The sequence below is a fragment of the Nomascus leucogenys genome, chromosome 8, assembly GCF_006542625.1.
Source record: "Nomascus leucogenys isolate Asia chromosome 8, Asia_NLE_v1, whole genome shotgun sequence".
NCBI classification, from domain to species: Eukaryota; Metazoa; Chordata; class Mammalia; order Primates; family Hylobatidae; genus Nomascus; species Nomascus leucogenys.
This window is the reverse complement of record NC_044388.1, coordinates 74,287,506-74,313,149: the sequence shown is the minus strand read 5'-3', so window position 1 is coordinate 74,313,149 and position 25,644 is coordinate 74,287,506. Positions and strand designations below refer to the sequence as shown.

The window sequence follows — 25,644 nt, the reverse complement described above, 5'->3', positions numbered from 1 at the left end:
TTCAATGACTATAATTTAATTCTATTGCCTTTATTTTGTATGCATATTTTGAATAGTTCTATACTTTATGTATTGTGTTGTGTATTTTCTAACTTGACAGCATATAGTTTTCCATATTGCTTTATTAGATTCATAAAGTGTGAATCTCTTTGTGAATATTACAAAGCAATATGGATTCTTAAAGGATACACATTATATTCCAACATATCCAATAGATGAAGTATTTCTTAGCTGAAAAATCTTCTTGTGACTGGATATTTAATTTGTAGGGTTTTCTTTTGTTACTCGGCTATTATATCTATATATGAACTATATATGTTACTTAGGTTATTAGATGTTTATGAACTATGTATGTAAGTTATTATATATGATGATAAATGAACATTATTTAACACAACACTAGTCCACATTGGAATTATTTCTTCAGGGTTTATTCCCAAGAAATGAAAATTGTGAGGTAAAGAGTTTACATATTTCATTTCCTTTGTTCACTACAGAGACGTTAGTTTTTAATCCAAACAAAAATAAAATCACAAGGGGGATTTTGAGCAGAAGAGGAGGTGATTTTATTTATGGTATGGGGAAAATACTCCAACTGCTGTATTGAGAATAGATTAGAGGCAAGGAACCAAGCTGAAGGTTACTGCAGAAATTCAGGCAGGAGATATTGGTAGCTAGAACCACATGGAATTAGCTCTTAGCCAAAAAATAACAGAGGACCTTGTGAGAAGTTGTTGGATTCTATACATATTTTTAATATGAAGACAATAGTACATTCCAAATAAAGGATTGCAAAGTGTTTGGAAGAATGAGATTTCTATCAAATGAGCTGGGAAAGACTCTGGGTAGAAGTTTTGAGGTGGTAGGGCTCAAGAGTTTAGTTTTGGACCTATTCGGTTTATCTGTTAATCAGTTGATCAATTGAGTTTTAGTGGAACAAAAATAATGATGTATCAATGGTGCCTTCGGTTTGACAAAATGCAGTATTATTGTATTGTATCTATGCTTTATTTTAATTTAAAACATGCTATTGCACCAATAGGATTTTCCACTTATGTATCCAATTATCTTAGCAGTACCAATTACATGATCTAGTTTTCTCCCATTAATTGCCACAACACCCTTTACACATTGCATGATTCTTTTGGATGTTTTTCTATTGTTCCTTAGATTTTTCTGAGTATTCTTATTCTTCAATATAATAATGTCTTATCATTTTACTCTCATGATAAATTTTGTAATGCAAATATCTTTCAATACTTACCTCCTCCCAAAATTCTTGTATAGTTGTTCAACTAGGCTTTATTATTTTTTGCCAACTGTACTCATTTTCTATTTCCGCATGCATATTACCATAAACATAGTAGTCTGAAACAACATACATTTATTATCTTACAGTTTTTGTGGCTCAGAGCTCCAGGCCCGGCTTGGCTTAACTGGTTCTTCTTCTCTGGGTCTCACAAGGCTACAATTGAGTGGTCGATTAAGTTGCATTCTCATCTGCAGTATAGACTAGGGAAGAGCCCACTTCCAGGCTTATTCAGGTTGTTGGAAAAATTCATTTTCTTATAGCTGTATGACTGAGGGCTCTGGCTGTTTGCTGGATTTTGGCTGAAGGCCATTCTCAGGTCTCAGAGGATGTTTACGGTTCCTTATCATGTGAGGTTCTCCAACTTCCTGCTTACTTCATCAAGCCCACATGAAGAGTGTTTATCTGTAGTCTGCTAAGATGGAGTCTTATATAACATAATGTAATCATGGGAGTGACAGCCAATCACCTTTGCCATATTCTGTTGGATACAAGCAAGTGAAAGTTCCTGGCCCCATACAAGGGAAGGGAATTATATAAAGGTGAGAATACCATGAGGTGGTAGTCACTGGGGCCACCTTAAGGTCTTTCTGTCACATCAAATTATGAAATAAGCTTCCTGGATTCTGAGTGCAGTAGTACTGAATTCATTAATATAACCTCTCACATTCAAAAACCTATGATTTCATGGTATCAGTGCCCTCTTCCAGAGTTAAATAGAATACCCTCAGATTCTTCTTAATTTACACTTTCTCACATGCATACAGACCCACACATTCTTGTATAGCTAGGGATGATCACAAAAAATTTAACAGACAGCACACCACTGGCACCAATCTATTAGAGTAGGCACAACTGGTATAGTTCATTCAGAATGAGCACAGGACACAAATAACTTTTAAGGACACAAATAGTGGCCTTTAGGAAACACTTAACATCTGGCAAGCACCAGACTAAGACTTTTAAATACACTGTCTAGTTAATCTTTCAGCATTCTCATGAGGCAAATGTTCAACCTCCTCATTTGTAAGCCATTAGTCTCTTGGTTTGCTGATACCCTTTTTGGTAGCTTTTGACACCTAGGATCCCAAGAGAACTTGGGAAAATCAGAGGCCACAAGAACTCACAAATTATTAGTTGATTTGATTGATAGAGGAAGTCACCACCAGCGCTGAATCAGATTAAAAAAAAAAAAAACCCTACAAAGATACTATGTTTCAGTTCATTCACTACAAAGACTTATACTCCATCAATAGAAGATAGCTTAGCCATAAGGGGAATCCTCCTTTATTAATCTCAAGGCACCTCTTTATCCCACATCACAGAGCCACATCAACCCTACAGCTGGGTGCATGTGGATTGTATTAATCACAGAGGTATTCTCATGGAATCATCTTGGACAAAACAGAAGCCACAATATGTATGTGCTACAGTGGTTAAGAGCATAGACACCTGAGCTACATTGTGAGCTGGTCTCTTTGTGCCTGTGTTTCTTCATCTGTAAAATAGTAGTAATAGCTGCCTCATAGTGTGATTGTGAGGATTTGACATCATGTTATGTGACCTATCAGGAACATTTGAAGTACCTACTGACTCCCTTTTCCCTGAAACTCTTGTCCCCTTGGCTTCCAAGACACCACATTCTCCTGGTTTTCTTCTTATCCCACCACCCATTCCTTTTCACTTTCCTTTGTTTGTTCCTCCCCCATCTATCCAACCTCCAAACACTGGAGAGCCACAGAGTTAGTCTTTGGTTCTCTTCTCTATTTATTTCAATTTCGCAAGTTTTATGGCTTTAAGTATCTTCTGTAGGTTATTAACTCCGAGTGTTATGCCTCAACTCCTACTTCTCTTCTAAACTTAAGAACTGTATATCCAATATGCTCAACATCTTCTCTTTGGTGCCTAAGAGGCATCTCTGTTTTAAAAAGTCCAGTAATAAGCTTTTGACCACCTCACCTTACAAACCTGCTCCTTCAAAAGAACTTTCTTCCTAGGAAAGTGGAACTTCATTCTTCTTGTTGTTTGGAACAAGAACCTCTCAAACTCCCCTTCTCCTTGCCTTCCACCCACCTGTAAAACTGAAACCCTTATTTGGTATTTTTTCCACGCTGGGATTTATCTGGGGTCTGACCTCATCTTAGCTACTGCCATGACCCTAATCCGAGATAGCTTCACTTCTCTTCAGAATTATTTCAATAGCTTCCTAACTGCACTTCCTCCCTATCGTTTTGTTCTCATTTCTGCAGCCAAAGAGATCCTTTCAAAATGTAAGTCACATCATGTCTCACTTCTGCTGTAAACCCTCCAGTGGCCCCCATCCCACTCAAAGTAAAAGCCAAAGTACCTGCAATGGCCCACATGTCTTGAACAATTCAGGCCCCATGATCTAGCTTTCCTGACATTTCTTCTTGTACCCCTGGCTCACTCCATTCTGTCATAATCCCCTCTTTTTGATTCTTTGAACATACTAGGCACTCTCCAACCAGCCCCAGGGGTGTTCCCTCTACTTGGTATGTTCTTTCCCCAGAGGTCTGCATGACCACCTCTCTGGTATGTCATTAGGACTTCCTCCTTTCTTGCTTTATTTTCTCTACAGCATTTATCACCCTCTAATACATTATTTGATTTACTGTTTGTGTTTCATATTTTGTGCTTCTCTCTGGAATGTGAGGTCCCCAAACACAGGGCTATTTGTGTGCTATATTTGCTGCTACACTTCTAGGGCCCAATATTGGAGGTGATTGATAAGTGTTTTGTTCAATGATTGATTGAAGATGTCAAATCTGGACTGGAGGACATGGCCTAGAAGAGTGGTCAATCCAGCTCCCTGCTATTTCTCTTGTATTGAATAAATTTATCCACCCAAGCATAGGGTGAACTGGACAATCCCAGGCTTGCTCTGCTAAAGTAGCTACATGGTAGGAGAGTAGACAGCTTCCAGGCAGGCTGGAGAAGATACAGAGCTACACATGCTCAATTTATTTACCCAATCTCATTGATTGAAGTCCCTTTTCTTCCCATGCAGAAAAAAGTGAAAGGGTACACATGCTCCATTTATTTACCCAATCTCATTGATCTAAGTCCCTTTTCTTCCCACACAGAAAAAAGTGAAAGGGTTGGAGAGAGTTCCAAAGAGCTACTCTGCCTGAAGTCCTTGTGTAATAAGTCTGAGCCCAGATAAATACAGCTTCTTGGCTCATACATTTTATATTTTATTTGCTCTTCAAATTAGACTGTTAGCTGTGTTCTGCCAGGATACCTTCTACTCACTTAATATAATGCTGCAAGACTTTTTAAGAAGTTGAGTAGAGACTTAACCTTTGAAAGTTTTATACCATTCAATCTCATCTAACTGATTTTTTCCCCAGATTTTAACTTCTGAAGAGTTCTTTAATTTCAACCACAAGTGCTGACTTCCCTATGTTTTACATTTTTTGGACAATTTAGCCAGGATCTGGAAAAGGGAGAATGAGATTTCTGCGTTTAAGTTGCCATCTTTCCTGGCTGTACAAATACAGATTATTTGAATGCTGTGCTCATTTCTTTTTCCACTTTTTTGCTTGATTTTTTCATAGCTTGCGGATGTCAATTTCCCTAATGAGAGAATCTTCACAGGAGTTTAATCTCAAAATTTAAATGAAAGTAAATCTTCAATACTTGAAGATGTGAATGGAATATATCTATACCAATGGACAACTCTCTTCAAAGCGTAACTTACGCTTCATTTACATACATAAAATTTATACATATTATACATAATATGTAGTGCATTATATGTAACAGTACATGTCCTATATAAATTATATGCTATATATTATATATAATTATACATACAAACTATATGTAATATATTATAAATTATATGCAGCAATTTAAATGTGTACATATTCATATGTATATATTTTCTTTTCATATATATGTGTTATATATATATGAAAATGCACACACACACGTATATGCATTTACTTGTGAGTAATTTCATCAACTGTAGAACACAATGACCTAGGAATGGTAGAGACAAAATTCTAGGATGAACAGAATCCCCGAGATCAAGTTAGGCTCTACAAAGCTGTGGTATAAAACGTCCTTTAGCTCAACTCAGTGATCTCCTCCTTTTGTATCGTCCTTTCATAAAGCCAACAGAAGTGTCATTTAAGTAATGATTTAAATCGTTAGGTGATCAGGTACTTTTTAAATCATATCTTGTGAAAAACTAATGTTAGCTCAATTTTAAAAAACACTAATATGATGTCATAATATTTCCAGTTCCAAGTTTATGTTCTGCTCGCTATGGAATAGCCCTCGTCTTACATTTCTGCAATTTCACAATGATAGCACAAAATGTCATCATGAACATCACCATGGTAGCCATGGTCAACAGCACAAGCCCTCAATCCCAGCTCAATGACTCCTCTGGGGGGCTGCCTGTTGACTCATTTGGTGGCCTAAGTAAAGCCCCAAAGAGTCTTCCTGCAAAGGTAAGCAACACAAGATACAAATTTGTGCTTTTCTTTTTGCTGTTTGTTGGCTTGGATATTTATTTTTCTAGAGTATGTATGTTTAAAAACTTTAATGGAGAAAATAGTGATTTGAAAGCAAGCAAAATGTCTAAAGAAGCTTTCTAGGGTATGTAAGAACCTTTTTGTGTAAGGTTTACTACAGCATTCTCTGTTTCTCTAAGGCTCCTGTGTATGACTGGTCTCCTCAAATCCAAGGCATCATCTTTGCTGCTGTTGGCTATGGTGGCATACTGACAATGGCTCCCAGTGGATACCTGGCTGGAAGAGTAGGAACAAAGCGAGTGGTTGGCATTTCTTTGTTTGCAACTTCATTTCTCACTCTATGCATCCCTCTGGCCGCTGACTTTGGAATAGTCTTCCTCATTGTAACTCGAATAGTCCAGGGCCTAAGCCAGGTACCCAATATTTTATAAATCTGAATTGGATATGAATTTCTACATGGCATCACACATTAAGAACTCTAATCATTTTAATTTCAGTCCTCAATAGTTGGGGGTCAGTTTGCAATTTGGGAAAAGTGGAGCCCTCCACATGAACGAAGCAGACTCTGCAGCATTGCTTTATCAGGTAAGGACATGTAATCCAAATGGGTACACTACAATCCAACATTCTCCCACTGGGTTCCTTGACAAATTTTCATTGCATGGTTCCTCATCATCTGCTCAATGTCAATGAAGTATTTTTAAATTAAAAAGACTGGTCCTTTGTCTATGACATGACTTTCAGTTATTTTCCCTAGGATGTCATTTGTGGCATAACTTTGCCTTTACTATGACTTAGAGCATTTAAAAAGTATTTTTATGTGGTCAAATTGATCATTTTCATGGCATCTGGATTTTGAGTCATAGATGGAAAGATTATAAAAGAAACTTCATCCATTTTTTTTTCTTCATCTTGTATGGTTTTATCTTTATATATTAATTCCTGATATTTGGGAGTTTATACCATTATTCAGTGGAAGGTAAAGATTCAACTTAATCTTCTTTGGAGTTGCTCTCAATTGTCCTGAGAACTTCTTTCTGATAATGATCTGCCTGGACACTGTGCTCTGAATGAATATTCTGGAGGAAGAAGTCTAAGTTATGCTGGGGAAGTGTGGAAAATGGACAGTGTATGGCTAAGAAACAGGAGACTGCTAAAGTAGGTTCTGGGTGAGAAAAAAAGGGTAACTCTCCAGGTAATTTATGAGTACCAAGAAGGCAGGGACCCTTCAAGTCCAGAAAATAAGCTACACACACACCCTGACTGACAGCACACTCTAAAGCCCTCACAATTCTGGAGGATTAGTGTCTGCCATTTGCAACTTGGACTCAGAAAATTCACTTTGTTTATCACACTGAGGGATTATCTCAGAATATAGCACAAGAAAATCAGGAGATGGAAAGCATGAAAGAAAAGTTAAAAGACTTGGACTGAAGACAGTGACCTTATAGAAAGTAGCAACTGTCTTTCCTCTCACTTCTGAGTATATAGAGACTGAACAACCAGAATAGGTCAAATGACAGTATCTAGAGGAATCTCAGTAGCCTACGAAGGGTGCAGGTTCCAGAAGTTTTCTCATCTTTGGTGTTGAAGGGCTGTTTCAGAGGCTCCAGGCAGGTGATCCTTTCTGGCCTCCAAACCTGGTTTAGAGAGCATAGAGCCCATGATTGTCTGAAGGCACCCAACAGAAAGCCACTGGAGAATCCCATCAGCAGGTGGAGTGAGCTGAACCTGCCTGCTTTCCTCAGTAGATCTTACAGAAATTGCCATTTCTGATGATCCTGGGGCTCCTCTGCAGGCTGTACTGGTGGATGGAATTGCTCAGCTCATAAGGTTGGCATAGGACTACCCCAGAAGTCACCTGCCTTTAGTCGAGGGGCTCAAGTATTGCCAGCCTATAGGACACGGTGTACTGTATCTTCTAAGGGAGCCTAGAAAGGTGCACCTATTGTAGATAGGAAACTTTGCAGCCATTTAAGGAGCTTAGTAACTTAAGGGACTGAGCAGACCAAACAGAACCAGTAGTTCATATTTAAGGCAGGTTTAATAGGTGATAAGAAAAATTAACCCAAACACCTTTAATCTAAAAATAATGCAATATCATACAGCAGTGAAAATGAAGAAACTGTAGCTGCATAAAACAACATAGATTAATCTTAGAAACACAAATGTTGTATGAATAAAGCACATCTATCATGGAGGAAAATGCCTTGATACCTTGGTAGCCTAAGGTACACTACAAGACAAGCTATCCTAGAGGTCATAGAACAGATAGGCTCACAGACCACACTAGGTGCTGTAATTGCACAGTTACGTTAATTTAAAACACAGGGTAAAAAGTAAGGGGGAGGACTGGAAATGGGGTATGTTAACCCATGTGAGATAGAGTACAAGCAGGTAGAAGGATCGCACGACCTGAATCAAGTGTGCAGAATGTTCAAGTGTTCAAACATCCTTTCTCTGTCTTTCTGCTACACCAGCCTTACCACTGATGGTGTGGTTCTGAGAACCAGAGTTGAGGTTCAAACAGGGGTGTCCAGAGGAAAGGCATCAGGGCCAATGACATGCACTTGCTGTATGGGAAAAACACAAAGATGAGTGCTGCTGGCCACAGCTCCATTCCCTAAAGAACTAACTAACTGCCATGGCTTTGTATTTCTTGAGCACGTGGAGACAGAATGGGTATCTCTAGTGGGTGCTGAATTAGGCCCAGACAAATATTGAGTCAGCAGTGCTGTGTTGTTAAACAGGCTTCCTAGGGGGGAAAATGAGCTCATTTATAGTATTTATCAGTTTCTGTGCTCTAAACACTCCCACCATAGCTGATTTCAAGATTCAGCCAAGTCACTGAATGCAGAGTTGGGAAGAGATGGTCACATTTGAATTTCACAAGCTTCAGTGCTTCCCTGATTGAGTGCCTCTAAACCTCCATGAATGTTCAGAGACTCATGTTTAAAGTCATTGCCTGACTGATATTATTTGTCTCTTAGTCTTCATATCCTTTTATATCTATGTTCAAAGATAAACATGGCATTCTTAGTAAATTACTTATCTTTAATTTACATAGTTTATGAATCTTGTCTATCAATATCTCTCAAATTACTGACTTTGTTATAATCAATACCCAACACATCTTATGATATTTGACTAATGTCTTATAAGGTGAATTTATTTATTTTCTATGGTAGAAATGAATATTCTCATATAATACAGCAAACACATTACAGTGTCTTAGAAAAGGACATCCAGGATGATACAACTTTAATGAAGCCCAAAACACGAAAAGAAAACAAATACACTTTAGATATGAACATATATATGATACAGCTCACACACAGGTTGATACATGTGATATCAACCTATGATAGATGTGAATGCATGTATATGTATTTGTGTGTGTGTATTTGAGCATTAAGTAAGCCAATGTAAATCAACTATTAGCCATGAACTGTTAGGCATCTGAATGGAGATTGGTTTATAATTTGGAATTTGGTAGCGACATGAGAAAAAACAGGACATGCTGAAAATTCCTCAGTATTTCAATAGAAATGGTATTTAAAGCCCTGGTCCTGGACAAGACCATCTAGAGAGAGAAAATAGATGGAGAAGAGGAGAAAAACAATGGAATATCTGTGAGGCCTTCCGGCATTCAGGCCTTAGACAGAAGAGAATGACAGGCCAGCAAATGTTCTGAGAAGCTTCCCATGAGGCAGTGGGAAAACAAGGTAGGTGTGTGTGACAGATGCCTCAAGACAACAGTCAGTCAGAGGCCAACTGTATCACATGCTGCTGGGGTTGAGCAAGTGGCCACAAGTCCGGCAGGGTGGAAGTCACAAAAAACCTTAACAAGAACCGTGTCAGTGTTTTGAGAGTGAAAATGGAGGTGTGTTGGGAATCGGCTGAGGAAAGATCAAGAAGAAAGAGAATGGAGGCAGTTAGCACAGCCTTTTGGGAAGTTTTGCCTTGAAGAGAGGCAGAGAAATGTCAAAGTGCATGGAGGGGGTTCTGAAGGGTTTGTTTTGTTTTGTTTTTAGCATGAGCCACAGGAAGCTGTATTTGCATGCGGATGGGAAAGATTCAAGAGCTGAGGAGGGAAGTGAGGATGCAGAGAGAGAATGCATACTCTTAGGAGTCCAAGCCTGGGATAGATTGGAGGAGATGGGGTCCAGAGGACAAGAAGGGACCTGGCTTTGGATGGATGCAATGCAGGAAACTGTCCCCCATTATACTGAAAGCAAAGGCAGAGAGTTCAAGGAAAAGATGCAAATTTGGTGGACTTAGTGGTAGAAAAAGATGCTGTTTTCCACCTCCATGTATCTGTGGCCTGGGGTCAGGCAGTCTCATTTCCAACATTACCTTCCCCTGTTATTAACAATGTGACCTTTGGCAAGTTATTTAATTTTTCTCTCTATTTACTCAGTTATAAATCTGACTACTAGGGCTTAAATGAGGCAACACAAGTAAATAAGTGACTTTCTTTTTCTTTTTTTTTTTTTTACATTATGTGGTGGGAAAAGATCTTCTAAACAAAAGAGTAAACGTAGAGGTCATTATAGAGGAGAATGAGAGATCTGGCTCCATAAAAACACAGCTGAATTACAAAACACAACATTAAAAAAGTTAAAGATGGGAGGATAATTGTTGCAGCCAGCATACAGACAAAGGATCATTCACAATACATAAAGATTCTGTAAATTAAGGCAAAATTAAACAAGCAAAAGGAACAAAGATAAAAAGATTATGAACAGACAGTTCACAGAAAAAATAAAAAATGATAGTTAAAGATAGAAAAAAATGTGCAACTTTACTATGAAAAAGGAAATTAAAATGGGATACTCTTTATTATTTATTCTACTTTTTTTTTTTTTTTTTTTTTTTGAGATAAGGTCTCCCTTTGCCACCCAGGCTAGAGTGCAGTAGCATGATCTCAGCTCACTGCAGCCTTGAACTCCTAGGCTCTAGTGATGCTCCTGCCTCAGATTCCTGAATAGCTGAAACTACAGTCAGGCACCACCATGTCTGGATAATTTTTTACTTTCTGTTTTTTGTAGAGACAGGATATTACTCATTGCCCAGGCTGCGCTTGAATTCCTGGCCTCAACTGATCTTCCCACCTCGGCCTCCCAAAGTGCTGGGATTACAGGCATCAGCCACCACCCCCAGCTCTCTTTTTCACTTTTTCATTAATATTGGAAAGGTAATTTTTTTGTTTTTTTTTTTTTTGAGACAGAGTCTCACTCTGTCGCCCAGGCTGAAGTGCAGTGGTGCGATCTCGGCTCACTGCAACCTCCGCCTCCTGGGTTCAAGCGATTCTCCTGCATCAGCCTCCCGAGTAGCTGGGGTTACAGGTGCCCCCCGAACAAGGCTCAGCTAATTTTTTGTATTTTTAATAGAGGCAGGATTTCACCATGTTGGCCAGGCTGGTCTCGAACTACTAACCTCGTGATTAGCCTGCCTCAGCCTTCCAAAGTGCTGGGATTACAAGCGTGAGCCACTGCGCCCAGCCGGAAAGGCAACTTTTAAAAACTTTGAGGGGCTGGGCATGGTGGCTTATGCCTGTAATCCAGTGCTTTGGGAGGCCAAGATGGAAGGATCACTTGAGACCAGGAGTTCAAGGCCAGCCTGGGCAACGCAGCAAGATTCCCATCTCTATAAAGAATTTTTTTAAGTTAGCCAAGTTTGGTGGCATGCACCTGTCATTCCATTACTTCGGAGGTTGAGGTAGAAGGATTGCTTGAGCCTAGGAGTTTGAGATTACAGTAAGCTGTGATTGCACCATTGTAGTAAATCTCCAGCCTGAGTGACAGAGCAAGACTCTGTCTCAAACAACAAAAAAAGAAACAACAACAAGAAAAAACCTTTGAGGATATTAAATGCTGTCAAAGAGATGAGAAAAAAAAACCCAATGTTTTTGGCAATTCAATTTGGTACACACTTCTAGTAAGGTACTTTGTCAGTATTTACCAAAATTTAAAATTCACATAGCCTTTGATCTAGACTTTGACCTTGCAAGTCCACTTCTGCTATTCTATTGTGCAGAAATAAATTATGTCTATGTTCAGAGTAACTGCGTAGAATCTAGAATGACATAAAAACGCTTACAAGACTAATTGTTGAATAAAAAATGAAGTCACAAAACAATAGAAATATTATGATCCTGTTTATTTAAAAATGATAACACCTATACATATATATAGTATTTGACAGCTTAATATTAATGTTCATCTGGAAAATAAAAAACACAATCACCTAGAAATGCTTGAAAAAGTGATAAAAAGGGAACATGCCCTACCATATTAGAACATTCTGAAAAGCTATAAAAGTTAAAAGATTTATTAGCACACTTATAATAAAATCTAGCTTTCTGTCTACATATTACATAAATGCATTTACCAAGAGGATGACTATGTGTAGATATATATTATTTATGTGTGCAGAAAAGAAAAGGTATGCAATTATATCTTATATAATATGCAATTATATATGTAATTATATATAATCGTTAATTTTAGAGAGACGAGTGAGAATGCCTAGGAAGGCACATGGGGGAACTTTGGCTCATTGTAGTAGTTTACTTTTACAATAAGCATATATAGCTTGTGTAATTAAAAGAACATGAAAGGAAGTATGACAGTCATCTGCTATGTTATAGGGAACTACCAGAAAAATGTGCTCTCAGGAGAACGTATGAAATTATATGTTCTTAAATCATAAATTTGAAGTTTGTGCATTCTAATATGCTCGTCTCCTTATGGTTTAAAGCTACTGCTCTATAATATGTCATCTATCAATCTGTATGTGTTTGCCAGGTAGAAGTCTAGAGTCCAACAGCTTACTTTCTCTCTCTTTGCAGGAATGTTACTGGGATGCTTTACTGCCATCCTGATAGGTGGCTTCATTAGTGAAACCCTTGGGTGGCCCTTTGTCTTCTATATCTTTGGTAAGCTACTCTTTCCCAGTTCCCAGAGTTTCATATGCAGAAAGATTCTCCTCAGTAAGTATATTTTGTGTATAGTTTTCCAAAGGAAATAAGTCAAGACAAATAAATCCTAGAAAACAAAATATCTTAATCTAAGGGAATAATTAGCCAATGCCATAAAAATATTTGGAAGTTCTCCTGCCTATTATAAAGTGCTATTAACGCACCATATTGTGTTATTATCACATGGTAATCAGGCATACTCTGCTGCCGTTGAAGGCAGCAGGGGATAGGCTTGCAGGTCAGTGGTAAGACACGGAAGGAAGAAATCCAGAGAGGTAGGTGCTGCTGTGGGTTTTGTCTCAGATTAAGCACAGGAGCAAGGCATCCTGAGTAAGTCTCAAGTTTCTTAGAGAGGAGAAAACATGAAACACCAAGAGGATGAATTTTGCCAACCTCAGCATTTGTCCCAAAGCCTTCCATTTAGTTATTAGAAATCGAGAAAGAACTGCTCCCTCCATAACTTGCACTTTACTAGCTTTTACATTCTACTTTCAAACCTTTCATTAGTTTGCATTTATTTGTTTATACATTTATCTCCCCTTCTGGACAGTGAGCTCTTTGAGGGCGGAGATAGAGTCTTGTTGGTTCTTGGGACTGTACAGAGTCCAGGGAACAAAGATGTTAGTTACCATGGAAACATTAATCAAGAGAAAACTGGGGGGATATATTAATATCAGACAAGAATGGCTTCAGAACAAGGAATATTACCAATTCACAATAAGACATAACAATCTGAAATGTATATGCACCTAATGACAGAACTTCAAAATACATGAAGCAAAAACTGATAGAAGAGTAAGGAGAAATCAACAAATCCACAATTAAAGATGGAGGCCTCAATATTCTTCTCTTAATAATCAATAGAATAAGAACACAGATTAAGTACATTTTATTCAACAACAGTAGAGTACTTATTTTCAAGTGTGCTTCAAACATTCATCAGGATAGACAATTTATGGCCTACAAAAATAAGATGGAACAAATTTAAATGAGTTGAAAATAATAGAAAATATGTTCTTTGAACATAATAAAATTAAATCAGAAATCAGTGACAGAAAAGCCTCTGGAAATACCCCAAATATTTAAAAACTTAGCAACATACTTCCAATGAGTTAAAGAAAAAGACACGAGGGAAAGTTTTGAATCGAATTGAATGAAAATGAAAAATCTATATATCAAATTTTGTAGGATGTAATTAAAACAAAGCTTAGAGAGAAACTTTTAACATTAAATGCTTATATTAGAAAAGATAAGTCCGGGCATGGTGGCTCACGCCTGTAATCCCAGCACTTTGGGAGGCCGAGGCGGGCAGATCACGAGGTCAGGAGATTGAGACCATCCTGGCTAACACAGTGAAACCCCGTCTCTACTAAAAATACAAAAAAATAGCCGGGCGAGATGGCAGGCGCCTGTAGTCCCAGCTACTCGGGAGGCTGAGGCAGTGGAATGGCATGAACCCCGGGGGGCGGAGCCTGCAGTGAGCCGAGATCGCGCCACTGCACTCCAGCCTGGGCAACAGCAAGACTCCGTCTCAAAAAAAAAAAAAAAAAAAAGAAAAGATGGTTCTCAAATTAATGATCTAAGCTTATGCCTTAAAATACCTAGAAAAAGAAGTTTTAAGTAAACCTAAATCAAACTGAAGTAAGAAAATAACAAAAATACATGCAGAAGGCCAGGTGTGGTGGCTCACGCCTGTAATCCTAGCACTTTGGGAGGCCAAGGCGGGTGGATCACAAGGTCAGGAGATCGAGACCATCCTGGCTAACACAGTAAAATCCCGTCTCTACTAAAAATACAAAAAAATTAGCCAGGCGTGGTGGCGGGCACCTGTAGTCCCAGCTACTCAGAAGGCTGAGGCAGGAGAATGGCGTGAACCCGGGAGGTGGAGCTTGCAGTGAGCCGAGATAGCACCACTGCACTCCAGCCTGGGCCACAGAGCTAGACTCTGTCTCCAAAAAAAAAAAAAAAAAAAAAAAAAAAAAATGCAGAAATTAATGGATTTAAACCAAAAAAGAGATTTTGTTCCATCTGCAATTGGTTATTTGAAAAGGTCAATAGCATTGACAAATCTTTAGCCAGATGGAGAGAGAGAGAGAGAGAGAGAGAAAGAGAGATAAACAGAGAGAGAGAGAGAAAGGAAAGAAAAATAACCAATATCAAGAATGAAAAAGAGGACTTCAATGTAGGCAGGGGAAAATCATTGGTGAAGACTGAGGACGGTGCCTACACTCACAGAAAATCAGATAGTACTCATTTTCATAAGACAGACTAAAAAATTCATAATTCATGGGTCATTGGATGGAATACTCATATATACTGTTCCTCAGTAGTGAGAAATTATTAGTCTTACAGGGAGTACTGCTGTGGATCTCTCTAACAAATGGTGATGGCCAGACCTAAAAGGGGCAAACTATTTCCATATAATTTAATCATATCCCAAAACAAAGCTTAAAAAGATTTACAGGAATACAAAACTATCTGGCACCCAGCTGGATATAATTCATAATGTCTGGCTCCAACCATAGATTACCAGACATGAAGAAAAGGAGAAAAATACAACTTATAATGAAGAGAATAATGAATTGATCAAAACTAACCCAGAGCTGACAGAGATTTTAGAATTAGTAAACAAGGTCATTGAAATAGTTACTATAGCTACATTATAGCATGTCTGTATGTTCAGAAAGTTGTGGAGACGTAGTAAATATAAAGAAGACCCAATACAACTTATAGAGATGAAAAGTACAATATCTGAGATGAAGAATGCACTGAATGGAGTTAATGACAGATTAGATACAATAAAATAAAAGATTAATGAACTTAAAAACAACAATAGAAATCATCCAAAATGCACCACACAGAGAAAATTATAATATTAAAATGAGAACATCAGCAAGTTGTGGAGGGCCCAAAACAGAGGAGTAGGATGGGAGAACAAAAACAACATTTCTCAAAAATATTTGAAGAAACAATGGCCAAAAATTTTCCAAACTGGATGAAAACTATAAATTCACAGATCCAAAAAGGTCAATGAACCTCAAGCCCAAGAAACATGAAGAAAACTACATCAAGTTACATTCTAATCAAATGGCTCAAAACCAGAAGTAAAGAGAAAATCTTAAAGTAGCCAAAGCTAAAAGATGTGTTATAGAGAGAGGAACAAAGATAACGCTGAATGCAGCATTCCTTCCTGTTAGAAGCAGTGCAAGAGAGAAGGCAGTGGAATAACACCTTTAAAGTAGTGCAAAAAACCAAACAAACAAAAACAAAAACAAAAACCTGTCAACCTGGAATTCTAGACCCAGTGAAAAAAAAAGTGATTCAAAAACAAATGCAAAATAGAGATGTTTTCAGATGTAGAAAAGCTGAAATAATTAGAAATGTCAATTAAAGAGAACAGTACGATTTTCAATAGCATAAAAAATATTCAACACAGGGACAAACCTGCCAAAAGATATGTGAGGGCTGTGCACTGAAAACTAAATTTTTATGGAAATGCAAAGATTTTAGAATAGCCAAACAACTTTAAAAATAAATTACAAAGTTATAGGACTAACACTACCTGATGTCAAGACATATTATAAAGTTATAGTCTTTAAGACAGAGTGGTATTGACATAAAGATTGGCAAATAAATCAATGAAACAAAATAGAATCATAGACTCATGATTCTATTTATTTCATATAAAGTAAACTGAACTGATATTTGAGAAAGGTTCAATAGATAAAGGATAGTCTCTTTAACAGAAGGTGCTCAAAAATTGGATATCCACATGCAAAAAAATGAACTTCCATCCATACCTTGGATCATATATAAAAATTAACCGAAATGAATCCCAGACCTAAATCTAAAAACTGAAACTATTATCCTTCTAGAAGAAAACATAGGCTATAATCTTTCTTATTTACACAAAGATTTCCTAAATATGACACCAAAAGCATAATTCATAAAATTAATTGATAAATTGGATTTCATCAAAGTTAGAAATATATCCTCATCAAAAGGCATTGTTAGGATAGTAAAAAGACAAGCTGATCCCAGGAGAAAATAATTGCAAAACACATGTATAATAAGAACTTTTATTCAGAATGTGTAAATAATTCTCAAAACTCAGTAATAAAAAACCAAAAAAAAAAAATTGGGCAAAGACATTTCATCAAAAAAAGATAGAGGGAAAATAGGCACATGAAAAGATGCTCAACTCATCCTTAATTATTTAAGAAATACAAATAAAAACCATAAGACATCTCCACACACCTATCAGAATGGCTAATATTAAAAATATTGAGATATCAAATGTGGTGCCACTTCTAGGCTCAGTAATTTCCACACACAAAAATAAACAGGAAATGTAAAATGGGTGAATTGTTTCAGAAATGGAAAAGGGATATAATGAACATGAGCTTTTCCTAGAACTTATACCAGAAAATATCCCAACATAAAAGAAGTTCACCCAAAAAGCAGAAAACAGCCCATTTGCCAAATTTACCCTGTACTTACAGGAGGTGTTGGCTGTGTCTGCTGCCTTCTCTGGTTTGTTGTGATTTATGATGACCCCGTTTCCTATCCATGGATAAGCACCTCAGAAAAAGAATACATCATATCCTCCTTGAAACAACAGGTACATATAAAGACACCAACACTTTTCTGAGACCTTGTATCTGGATTTTCTTGAGGCCTTAAATCTGGATTTTTAAGGGTGACTAAGTGTGTGAGCATCTGTCGGATTTACCATTCTGACCAGTAAATTTGTTTTCAGGTCAGGTCTTCTAAGCAGCCTCTTCCCATCAAAGCTATGCTCAGATCTCTACCCATTTGGTCCATATGTTTAGGCTGTTTCAGCCATCAATGGTTAGTTAGCACAATGGTTGTATACATACCAACTTACATCAGCTCTGTGTACCATGTTAACATCAGAGACGTGAGTATGTTTCCTTCCCTTCCTTTCTCCTGCTTGTATAGCTGACCAATTACTCTGCCCTCACTATTCATTCCATCTGAGAAATGTATTTCTTATTACCAAAAATAATCTAATATTTAATACTCATGCCAGTAGCTTTTCTGGGGTATGATTTAAGAGGTTACTGATTTTCCTAAGAAAGTATGATTTCAGAATGTCATTATTAGTAGTAGTAATTTATCAACAAAAGTTGTGGTCTCACTGCCTTTATTATGGTAATTTACTCAATCTTTTCTCTTTAGAATGGACTTCTATCTGCCCTTCCTTTTATTGTTGCCTGGGTCATAGGCATGGTGGGAGGCTATCTGGCAGATTTCCTTCTAACCAAAAAGTTTAGACTCATCACTGTGAGGAAAATTGCCACAATTTTAGGTAAGAACAGAGCTTGAGGGTCAGATAATTTGTGTAGCATAAAACAGCCAAAGAATGCATCTCACTGTTTAATTTGTTTCTTCTTCATTTCCTAGGAAGTCTCCCCTCTTCAGCACTCATTGTATCTCTGCCTTACCTCAATTCCAGCTATATCACAGCAACTGCCTTGCTGACGCTCTCGTGTGGATTAAGCACATTGTGTCAGTCAGGGATTTATATCAATGTCTTAGATATTGCTCCAAGGTAGGACTCTGATCTCCACTATCAGTTTCACATTTTCTTTAAAAGATTTAGCTTTCAGCTTTCTGGGATCCCCAAACTTAGGAAATGAATAAACCATAGGGGAAGAACCACAGATAGACCTGTGGCCATTTTTTTCAGGTATGTTGAGGAAGGGGTATTGATTTGTCTTCATCCCTCTCCTTGAATACACATAGTGCAAGTCCTTTTTGATATAATTGTCTAATTATAATTATATATAATTGTAAAATATAATTGAGTTATAGATTCATACATGGATCAGGGCTGAAGGATACTGTCAAACATCTCTGGATCTAGAGTGGAACATTCCTGTCACCCACAGGTATTCCAGTTTTCTCATGGGAGCATCAAGAGGATTTTCGAGCATAGCACCTGTCATTGTACCCACTGTCAGTGGATTTCTTCTTAGTCAGGTACAATTTTTTTGTCACTCCAAAAATGCTCTGCTAAATCTACTTATAAAGGTGATAGCATGTATTCAAAGACTGAAAAATAAAGTTAAATTTTGGGTAACTTGTCATTAAGATGAACCTGGTAAGAAAAATATAGAATCATTTCTTTGGTGACCTAAAGCCTAGTTCATTCTCAAGCAAAGAACTAAATAGTGATTGCTATCTTTGAAACTGAAACCACACAGCTGCATAGGTGTCTTGGGATAATGATTCCATGCATAAATGCCAACTTGCTATGTTTTGGGCAATATTTTGAATTTGTATCCAGCATCTACAAGGAACTTAAGTTTACAAAAAACAAATGAACCCTTTAAAGAGTTTGCAAAGAACGTAAACAGATTATTTTCAAAAGAAGATATATACGTTCTTCTTTTGAGAATTGTCTGTTCATGTCCTTAGCCCACTTTTTGATAGGACTGTTTATTTTCGTCTTGCTAATTTATTTGAGTTTGTTGTAGGTTCTGGATATTAGTCCTTTCTCAGATGTATAGATTGTGAAAATTTTCTCCCAGTCTGTGGGTTGTCTGTTTATTCTGCTGACTGTTTCTTTTGCTGTGCAAAAGCTCTTTAGTTTAATTAAGTCCCAGCTATTTATTTTTGTTTTTATCGCATTTGCTTTTGGGTTCTTGATCACGAAATCCTTGCCTAAGCCGATGTCTAGAAGGGTTTTTCTGATGTTATCTTCTAGAATTGTTATAGTTTCAGGTCTTAGATTTAAGTCCTTGATCTATCTTGAGTTGATTTTTGTATAAGGTGAGAGATGAGAATCCAGTTTCATTCTCCTACATGTGGCTTGCCAATTATCCCAGCACTATTTGTTGAATAGGGTGTCCTTTCCCCACTAAATGTCCAAAAAACATATGAAAAAATGCTCAACATCACTAATGATCAGGGAAATGCAAATCAAAACCACAATACAATATTACCTTACTCCTGCAAGGTTGGCCATTGTTGTTGGCCTGGATGACTGTTGGTAGGAATGTAAACTAGTACAACCAGCATGAAAAACAGTGTGGATATTCCTTAAAGAACTAAAAGTAGAACTACTATTTGATCCAGCCATCCCACTACTGGGTTTCTACCCAGAGAAAAGAAGTCATTATACGAAAAAGATAATTGCACACACGTTTATGGCAGCACAATTCACAATTGCAAAAATGTGCAACCAACCCAAATGCCCATTAATCAATGAGTGGATAAAGAAACTGTGGTATACATATATATGATGGAATACGACTCAGCCATAAAAAGGAATGAATTAATGGCATTCACAGCAATCTGGATGGGATTGCAGACTATTATTCTAAGTGAAGTAACTCAGGAATGGAAAATCAAACGTCATACATTCTCACAAGTGGGAGCTAAACTATGACGATGCAAAGGCATAAGAGTGACACAATGGACTTTGAGGACTCAGGGGGAAGGTGTGGGAAGGGAGTAAGGGTTAAAAGACTTCAAATCCGGTTCAGTGTATACTGATTGGGTGATGGGTGCACCAAAATCTCACATATCACCACTAAAGAACTTACTCGTGTAACCAAATATCACGTGTTCCCCAAAAACCTATGGAAATAAAAAAATTAAAAAATAATAAAATGAAATAAAAAATTTTTAAAAGACATATATGCAGCCAACAAATTTATGAAAAAAGCTAAATATCATTGATCATTAGAGAAATGCAAATAAAAACCACAATGAGATCATCTCACAGCAGTCAGAATGTCTATTACTAAAAAGTCAAAAAATAACAAATGCTGGAGAGGTTACAGAGAAAAGGGAATGCTTATACACTGTTGGTGGGAGTGTAAATTAGTTCAACCATTGCAGAAAGCAGTGTGGTGATTCCTCAAAGAGCTAAAAACAGATCTTCCATTCTACCCAGCAATTCCATTACTGGGTATATACCCGAAAGAATGTAAATTATTCTACCATAAAGGCACATGGACACTTACATTCTTTGTAGCACTATTCACAATGGAAAAGACATGGAATCAACCTAAATGCCCATCAATGACAGATTGGATAAAGAAATATGGTACATATACACCATGAAATACTATGCAGAATGAGATCATATCTCTTGTAGGAAAATGGATGTTGCTGGAGGCCATTATCCTTAGCAAACTAACACAGGAACAGAAAACCAAATACCACATGTTCTCACTTACAAGTAGAAGACAAAGGATAAGCATTCATGAACACAAGGAGGGGAACAACAGACACTGGATCTTACTTGAGAGTGAAGAGTAGGAGGAGGGAAAGAGTCAGAAAAAAAAAAAAAAAACTACTGGGGACTAGGCTTAGCGCCTGGGTGATGAAATATCTGTACAACAAACCCCCATTACATGAGTTTACCTACATAGCACAACTGTACATGTGCCTCTGAGCCTAAAAGTTTTTTTTCAGAAAAGAATATTTCCGGCCAGATGTGGTGGGCTTACACTTGTAAAGCCAGCACTTTGGGAGGCTGAAGCGGGCGATCACGAGGTCAGGAGATCAAGACCATCCTGGCCAACATTGTGAAAACCTGTCTCTACTAAAAATACAAAACAATTAGCCAGACATGGCGGTGCATACTTGTAGTTCCAGCTACTTGGGAGGCTGAGGCAGGAGAATTGCTTGAACCCAGGAGGCAGAGGCTGCAGTGAGCCAAGATCACACCACTGCACTCCAGCCTGGGCGACAAAATGAGACTCTGTCTCAAAAAAAAACAAAAAAGGAAAAGAAAAATATTTCCATCACCCAGATGGTTCTTTTGTGCTCGTTTCCATTCAGTACTCCTCCTGGTTGTAACTATTACCTTGACTTCTGTTTTCATAGATTATATTTTCCCATTCTTGCCTTTCATAGAAATGGAATCATATAGTACCTACCCTAGCTTATTCCATCCATCATGTTTTTGAGATTCATCCATTGGATGTTATAATAGTTTGTTCTTTTCCACTGGTGTGTAGTGTCTCATTGCATGGCTAATCACAATTTATCTATTGTACTCTTATGGACATTTGAGTTGTTTGGCTATTATCAATAAGGCTGCTATAAACATTGTTTTCTTTTCACTAGAATAACAGTGTTTTGGTTTCATTGCATTCATTATGGTTGCCTTTTATTAAAGGCAAGTAATTCTGGTTATCTATTTCAAATAGTGATAAAATTGTTCCTTTTAAAATTTAATTGATTTGAAAAAAGCAAAATTTCTAGAAAATTATAAATAATTATACATTTAAAAATTTCATTTGCATAATCATGCCAAAAAGGGGATAATGAAAGCAAACATTAAGTGTGTGATGTATGCATAGGTATTTCATATGCTGTAAACTCATTTAACTATTGATTCTCACATCAGTTGTGAAAATGGAATGTTATTATTTTCATTCCCTAACAATTAAGCTGAAAATCTGTTAGCATAAGTCTTTCCACAATGAGGATGAACAATCAGAATTCTTCAAACTTAAACATGTATAGCTCAAAAGCCCATAATCATTTCGCAATTCCAGCACAACATAAGAAGAATCTTGAAAGGATTCTCAGCATAGCTTATATAGTTGAGATTCATGCAAAAGAGAAAATATATGGCACTTGGATAAATAGTGACAAATGCATTTATGTAGGTTAATCACAAAGTTCCCCAAATACCCTTTATTAAGAACACTCAATATATTTTGAAATCCTTTGCATTTAACTATCGAGCCACTTTCAGGAAATGAATTTCTACAAGGAAACCCACCAGTGAATGTTGTCATCTGAACTATTAATATAATGTTTCATAGAAAAATATGAAAGGGGTAATATATACTTGGGGTTTTGTGTCTCCAGGACCCTGAGTTTGGGTGGAGGAATGTCTTCTTCTTGCTGTTTGCCGTTAACCTGTTAGGACTAATCTTCTACCTCATATTTGGAGAAGCAGATGTCCAAGACTGGGCTAAAGAGAGAAAACTCACTCGTTTATGAAGGTAAAGGGTAATGATTTTATGCATGGTTATAGCCATAGAAGCAGCAGAAGTTTTAAATTCTATGTCATTTTCCTTTCTTAGTTATCCCACCTTGGATGGAAAAGTCATTAGGCACCGTATTGCATAAAACAGAAGGCTTCCGCGATGAAAATACCATTGAAAAGATTTTTTTTTTCCTGTGGCTCTTTTCAATTATGAGATCAGTTCATTATTTTATTCAGACTTTTTTTGAGAGAAATATAAGATGAATAAAAATTCAACTAAAATGATAACTAAGAACGCAGTTGTCATCTTCACAGAATTAACAACGGATTAAGAGGGCTTGCTGTGTGGGACCCAGTATGTTAGATTCCATTACTGGATACAAGAAACAATGTTTTAAAACCTTTAATCCAGGGTGACAACTTCACTAGGGGAATGATTTTTCCTGTTTGTGAAAATTAATATTACTTTCTATTTATTGGGTTGGGTATTGTCCATGTGTTCCCTCCTGTATGTCCTCCATTTATCTCCATCCTGCTCAGGCTCCAAAAGGCTGACCCATATGGATTGCATCCTGTACTCCCTTGTCCATTGGCTTCTGCTAGATTTTTAAGGGAGATAGGTAGAGTCAGGGGATGCTTATCTCTGACAGTCTCTCTTTTAGGGTGTGCAGCTGGCTGAGCTTTCTATTGCAGTTCACAGCTCCTGGAAGGCAGCCCTTTCCATATGTTCTAGTAACTTCTCTCTTCCTTGTCCCTTCAGCCTGTTTTATCTGCCTTTATTTGGCAAGCCATGGGGTTCTCCAGAATCCCTTGTGTTTTCCCTACCACCTGCCTAATCCTGTGTAAATTGTCATTTTCAACAATGCTCACAAATTACCCATTGTAAGTCTGTCATTTTTCTTCTTCTGGGATCCAAATAATTCAGTGGTTCAATTACTTATGAAGCTCAAATATGAATGAATTCGTATTTTTGTAAAATGATAATTTGTAGGTGTTGGTGAGTTCAGGACCATGGTCTAGATTGATCCCTGTTCTGATTTCTACCATGTAGAATAAAGATTAGAGGCATCGAGCCATTTCATATAGAGGCAATGTGATAGACAATAGTTCTAAGTGAAAAATCAAGGCAAGAATTTAGAGGGCCAAGCTTGAATAAACACAACAATTACTAAGATCTTGTTATGTTCCAGAATCTGGAATCTTGGGACACTGGAATAAAGGAGGCACAGTCATTCTCCATCCTAACATGGAGGACAGACACAATAATTGATAGCACTACACTGTTTTAGGTACAACAGCAGAGGAACATATAGGGCATCATGAAAGACCAGATGAGGAGTGTCGATTCCAAGTGATGGTAAAATCTTACCAAGTGGTAAGATATTTTACACTGGAGCCCAACTTGCACAAAAGAATAAAAGCAAGAAGCAGGATGGATTCTGAAAGGAATCATTTGCCTGCATAATCAGTTAGGAAAGGAGAGAAGGTGGATTTAGGGAAGTGGGAGTGGCCAGAGTAAGGAGGTCTTGTTTGATGTGTTAGGGAGTTCAAGGTATAACCTACAAGCAGTATGAGAGGAATCATAGCAGTACTGACATGGGCAGATTTTCTCTCTAGATAGTACACTCTGACCTAATTTGAGAATCAAGAAGACTAGTTAAATGACCATCTGTGCAGCGGCCTACACAGCAGTGGTGAGGACTGAACTCACCTCAGCAGTGTTGAGGGCAGAAAAAGCTGAGATGAAGACAAGGAGAGAGACATGAAAAATGTTTATAAGATAGAACTGGAAGATCATGGTTTTTGACTAGAAGGATGCAGGAGAAGAAAAGTGTCAAGGAGTCCTGGGTCTCTGACCTGAGAGACTGAATAGAGAGTGGTCTGAACAACTAAGCCAGGGAATGTAGCAAGATGAGCCCTTTTCAGGAGGGATGATCATGACTTTGGGACATGTTGAGTTAATGGTAACAGTGGGATAATCATGTGGACATGTGTGTTAGCTTCCTGGGGCTACTCGAACAAAGTGCCACCAACTAAGTTGCTCAAACAAAGTAATTTATTGTCTTACAGCTCTAGAAGTCCAAAATCAAGGTGTTGGCAGGTTGGTTCCTTTTAAAGGCTATAAGGAAGAATCTGTTCTATGCCTTTTTTATTCTTTTAGCTTCTAGTAGTCTCAGGCAATTTTTGGCTTGTAGATGGCCTTCTTCCTGAGTCCTCACATCATCTCTTCTCTGTACACATCTGTCTCTGTGTCCAAATGTTGTGTTTTTATAAGGACATCAGTCATATTGCATTAGGGTCTACTCTAATGACATCATCTTAACTTGATCATCTGCAAAGACCCTATTTTCAAATACAGTCACATTCACAGATACTGAGTATTAGGACTTCAACATCTTTTGGGGGAACATAATTCAAGCCATAGTAGCAAGCAAGCTCAATAAGGGGCCAGATCATTAATCTGAAACTTATAGAAACTGTAAGAGTGAAATGGAGAAAAAGATAAAGGAGAAAAATGCAAATGTTCAGTACTGAAGACCTGAGTTTAGACCAAATAGCTCAAGAAGAGCCTGTGGATTGAAAACCACAAGCCAAGACAGAATGCCAAAATCTAAGGAGGGCCAAAAAGAGAAATGCCCACACATAACAGAGATGAAAGAGTCAGGTACGTAAGTGTGAGAAATAACAGGAGAGTACAATTCTCATTGAAGACTCATGGGCATGGCCTTTTTTTTTTTTTTTTTTTTAGGTGTACTGTACATTTTATTGAACCATTCATCTATTTTTTTTTTTTTTACTAGATACAAAAGACATTTTATAATGATAAAGAGGTCAATCCATCAGGAAGCCATAATAATTGAAAACA

General features: G+C 37.5%; 1 protein-coding gene across 2 annotated transcripts in view; it reads left to right on the top strand.

Annotated features, from left to right (window-relative positions):
* Positions 1–23,317, top strand: part of SLC17A3 (solute carrier family 17 member 3) — a 29,812-nt gene extending 6,495 nt beyond the window's left edge. Inside the window, exons 3-13 of one of the 2 annotated variants that reach the window (XM_003263236.3) lie at positions 5,579–5,790; positions 5,994–6,227; positions 6,312–6,399; positions 12,668–12,754; positions 17,299–17,417; positions 17,556–17,717; positions 17,999–18,128; positions 18,224–18,371; positions 18,712–18,802; positions 22,658–22,794; positions 22,876–23,317. In XM_003263236.3, coding sequence (XP_003263284.1) covers positions 5,579–5,790; positions 5,994–6,227; positions 6,312–6,399; positions 12,668–12,754; positions 17,299–17,417; positions 17,556–17,717; positions 17,999–18,128; positions 18,224–18,371; positions 18,712–18,802; positions 22,658–22,792 — 1,406 coding nt within the window. In that variant the 3' untranslated portion in view covers positions 22,793–22,794; positions 22,876–23,317. The remainder of the gene's footprint in view (positions 1–5,578; positions 5,791–5,993; positions 6,228–6,311; positions 6,400–12,667; positions 12,755–17,298; positions 17,418–17,555; positions 17,718–17,998; positions 18,129–18,223; positions 18,372–18,711; positions 18,803–22,657; positions 22,795–22,875) is intronic. The other variant, XM_003263237.2, reaches the window with a different exon arrangement.
* Positions 23,318–25,644: the final 2,327 nt, after the last annotated feature.